At 43.4% G+C, this 4,508-nt stretch overlaps 1 protein-coding gene across 1 annotated transcript in view; it reads left to right on the forward strand.

The window, feature by feature from the left end:
• Window positions 1-2,294, forward strand: part of LOC122551102 (dynein axonemal heavy chain 10-like) — a gene marked incomplete at its 3' end in the record, with an annotated part of 49,409 nt that extends 47,115 nt beyond the window's left edge. Inside the window, exon 10 of the mRNA XM_043692747.1 lies at window positions 2,096-2,294. Within this exon, the coding sequence (XP_043548682.1) occupies window positions 2,096-2,294 (199 nt within the window). The remainder of the gene's footprint in view (window positions 1-2,095) is intronic.
• Between the last annotated feature and the right edge of the window lie 2,214 nt (window positions 2,295-4,508).

Genomic DNA, 4,508 nt, shown 5'->3' on the forward strand with positions numbered 1-4,508 from the left:
CCCTCCCACGCTGTGTGTGTGTGTCCCTCCCTCGCTGTGTGTGTGTGTGTCCCTCCCACCCCAGTCTGACCTATCACCCTCACCTTGACCTCTTTCCACCTATCACATTTCCGACGCCCCTCCCCCAAGTCCCTCCTCCCTACCTTTTATCTTAGCCTGCTGGACAAACTTTCCCCATTCCTGAAGAAGGGCTTATGCCCGAAACGTCGATTCTCCTGTTCCCTGGATGCTGCCTGACCTGCTGCGCTTTTCCGGCAACACATTTCCAGCAGTATTCTGTGTGTCTCAGTTAAATCCCCTCCATCCTTCAAACCTCCATCGAATATAAATTCAGAATCCTCAAACGTAGCTCATATGTTAAGTTTTTCATTTGTGGAACTATTCTCGAGAACCTCCTCTGAGCACGATCCAAGGCTAGTACATCCTTCCTGAGATATGGGCCCCAAAACTGCACACACTGCTTCAAAACTGGCCAGAGCCTTATAGATCCTCAGAAGTACATCCCTGCTTTTATCTTCAGGTCCTCTCAAACTGAATGCCAGATATTGGGGAGGGGGGGAAGGTTTCTATATGGAGGAAAGATTGAGTAGCATGGGTCTGTAATCATTGGAGCTTAGAAAATTGAGAGGTGACCTCTCATATAAGGTATTTAACAGTCTAAATATGGAGAGATTGTTTCTGCTTGTGGGACAGTGTGGGAGCAGAGAGCATAATCTCAGAGTGAGGGAGTTTCATTTTTAAGATAGTGTTATGGACCAGACCAAACCCCCTTAAATGTATCAGAGAGATAGCTGAGATCATAACCTTTATCTTATTTAAAGGCTTTGTACAGTGGTGTTCCTGATGTAATCTAATTGGTTACACTACTTAGTTTTAAGCAAAACACATTTTATCCTTACACCCAATTAAAATGCAAACATAAGAAAGATGAAACAAAAACAGAAAATGCTGGAAAAGCTCAGCAAGTCTAGTGGCATCTGTGGAGAGAAATCAGAGTTAAAGCTTTGGACCCAGTGACCCATCCACAGTTCTTTTGGTTTGTATTAAAAAAAATCAATAGAGTTCCAATAACTCTACTGGAAAACTTAACAGAAAAATAAATTACTTAACTACTAACAGTTCCAATATAGTAACATCCCATAAATGCATCCTTGGCAAAGGCAAATTGGTAAAATAGATTGTCTCCCATGTAATGTTCCTCCAGTCCAGAAGGAAAGAACATCAAGAGAAAACTCGGGCAGAGAGAAAGAACTCAAATGTTATACTATAGCAGGAAGAGATATATGGCAGCTACAAAACAGTTTCAAATATCTCAGCTATGACTGAAAACTAAACTAAAACTCTGGTTCTGTGAAAGCCTGACTCCTCCCATTCATGCTGTTTCTATAGTTCCAACTTTAAATAAAGACCTCAAGGCCTCACAAGCTGTTTACTTTATTGGCTTGGAACAGACTGCTCTTTGCCTTGTCTCAATCTTTCTTCATAAAAGAAAAACCAGGACAAAAATACACCTTTTAAAGCCAAAGTATTGTCAACAGAGACAACAGAGATGAGGAGGAGTTTTCTCTCTGAGTTAAAAAAAAATCACACACCAGGTTATAGTCCAACAGGTTTATTTGGAAGCACTAGCATTTGGAGCGCTGCTCCTTCATCACGTGGTTGTACCCAAATAAACCTGTTGGACTATAACCTGGTGTTGTGTGATTTTTAACTTTGTCCACCCCAGTCCAACACTGGCACATCCAAATCATGTCTCTCTCAGACGGTAGTGGAACTGTGGAACTTTTTGCTGTAGAGACATGTAAAGGCTGGGTCATGAAAAAATATTCATGGCTATGATCAGGGAATCAGTTATGGGCAAAAGGCAGGTAGGTGGTGTAGAGAGGATTATCAGATCAGTCATAATCATTGAGTGACAGAGCAGACTCAGTGGGATGAATGGCGTATTTCTAATCGTAAATCTCATTGTCTTATGGCTTTACAGTCTCTATAGTCCTGGTTGGGTGTAACACTCACATAAATAACAGCTAGTAGTGTTAAGGTATTCTTCCCTTTCCTTTGTAACCTGATCAAGACCAACATCTTTATTTAAAAGGAGGAACTCAGCTTCTGCAAGACAAAGTGTTTCAGAAGCCAAACGCACACTTCAAGTATGGAAGGACTCATACTTTGATATCCGTGCTAAAATTGAAGCTTCTGGAAGAGATCAGCGATGGGAATTTGATCGAAAAAGACTATTTGAGAATACAGATTACATGATTAACATCTGTCAAAATATTTATGAAATCTTACAGGTATGCAAGTGAAAGAAAAGTGTCTTCTTATGTTCTGATTTAGGTGAAATTGTTTTGGTTTTTAAGGAATATCCTTTTTTGAAAATATTATTGTTATTTAGAGTCTGAGAGTTATAGAACTGTACAGCACGGAAACAGACCCTTCATCCAACACGTCCATGCCGACCAGATATCCTAAATTAATCTCGACCCATTTGTCAGCATTTGGTCCATATCCTTCTAAACCCTTCCTATTCATATAGCCATCCAGATGCCTTTTAATATTGTAATTGTACCAGCCTCCACCACTTCCTCTGGCAACTCGTTCCATGTATGTGCCACTATCTGTGTGAAAACGTTTCTCCTTAGGTTTCTTTTAAATCTTGCCCCTCTCACCTTAAACCTATGTCCCCTAGTTTTGGACTCCCCCATCCTAGGGAAGAGACTTTGTCTATTTATCCTATCCATGCCCCTCATGATTTTATAAACCTCTATAAGGTCACCCCTAAGCCTCTGATGCTCCAAGGAAAATAGACACAGCCTATTCAGCCTCTCTCTACAGCTCAAACCCTCCCACCCTGGCAGTAGTTTAGTGGGTGATTACAATACCTACTGGTCAACTCTTTTTGGTCGAGAGCATGATGTAGTGTGGTCTTTTCTTTCCTGATTTGTTCATGGAATGTGAACATAAGAACTAGGAGCAGGAGTAAGCTGTCTGGCCCTTCGAGCCTGCTCCACCATTCAATAAGATCATGGCTGACCTTTTTGTGGACTCAGATCCACTCTCCCGCGCTTTCACCGTCTCCCGTATTTCCTTTATTGCTAAAGAAAAATCTACCTTAGCTTTAAAAGCATTTACTGAAGTAGCGTCAACTACTTCACTGGGCAAGGAGTTCCATAGATTAACAACCCTCTCAGTAAAGAAGTTCCTTCTCAATTCAGTCCAAAATCTGCTCCCTCTAATTTTGAGGCTATGCCCTCTTGTCCTAACTTCACCTGCCAGTGGAAACATCCTCTCAACTTCTATCTTATCTATTCTCTTAACAAGTTTATATGTTTCTATAACATCCCCTGAATTGCAATTAATATAATCCCAGTCTACTCGGTCTCTCCTCATAAGCCAACCCTCTCAACTCCAGAATAAACCTAGTGAACCTCCTCTGCACTCCCTCCAGCTCCAGTACATCCTTTCTGAAATATTTATGACTCGCCCATCCAAATTGTCCAGAGGGCAGCTGAGAGTAATGTGAGTCTGGAGTCACATGTAGGCCAGGTAAAGTTGGCAGATTTCTTCCCTAGAGGACATTAGTGGACTACATTTTGCCAGAGCGGCGAGGAGAAAAGGAGTGGTGAAGCGAGGGCTGCCGGGAAGGGTGAGTTTACCCACATTAAAAGGGACTTACCTCGGGAGTTGGGCCTTCATTTGCTGAGAGGTGCGAGGGAGGAGCGAAGGACTTCTGGGAAGTCATATATTTGTGTGGTTGCGTTACCTGAAACACTACTCGGGTAGTGTCTCCCACCCATCCCCCTCTAACCAAAAAAAAAGGTTCTGTGCACCAGATTGGGAAGGTAACAAGTTTATTTTTTATTACTTATTTTTCAACAGTCTCTTTGGGAATTTAGAATAGTGCGAATGGAGGTTAGGGCAGTTGAATGTTCCTCCTGCAGAATGTGGGAGGTAAGGGTCACCACTAGTGTCCCTGCTGACTACATCTGTGGGAAGTGCACCCAACTCCAGTTCCTCGAAAACCGCGATAGGGAGCTGGAGCTGGATGAACTTCGGGAGGCAGAGGGGGTTATTGAGAGGAGTTACAGGGAGGTAGTCACTCCCCAGGTACAAGAAAAAGGCAGATGGGTTACAATCAGGGGACGGAAAGGGAACCGACAGGCAGTGCAGGGATCCCCTGTGGCCATTCCCCTCAACAATAAATATACTATTTTGGATACTGTTGGGGAGGACAACTTACTAGGGGAAAGCAGTATGGCACAAGGCTCTGGCACAGAGTCTGTCCCTGCTGCTCAGAAAGGATGGAGAAAGAGGAGCAGAGCATTAGTCATTGGGGACTCCATAGTTAGGGGGACAGATTGGAGGTTCTGTGGGGACGAGAGAGACTCACAGTTGGTGTGTTGCCTCCCAGGTGCCTGGGTTCGTGATGTCTCTGATCGTGTTTTTGGGATCCTTAAGGGGGAGGGGGAGCAGTCCCAAGTTGTGGTCCACATAGGCACCAACGACAT

Source organism: Chiloscyllium plagiosum, chromosome 6, assembly GCF_004010195.1.
Source record: "Chiloscyllium plagiosum isolate BGI_BamShark_2017 chromosome 6, ASM401019v2, whole genome shotgun sequence".
In the NCBI taxonomy this organism is placed as follows: Eukaryota; Metazoa; Chordata; class Chondrichthyes; order Orectolobiformes; family Hemiscylliidae; genus Chiloscyllium; species Chiloscyllium plagiosum.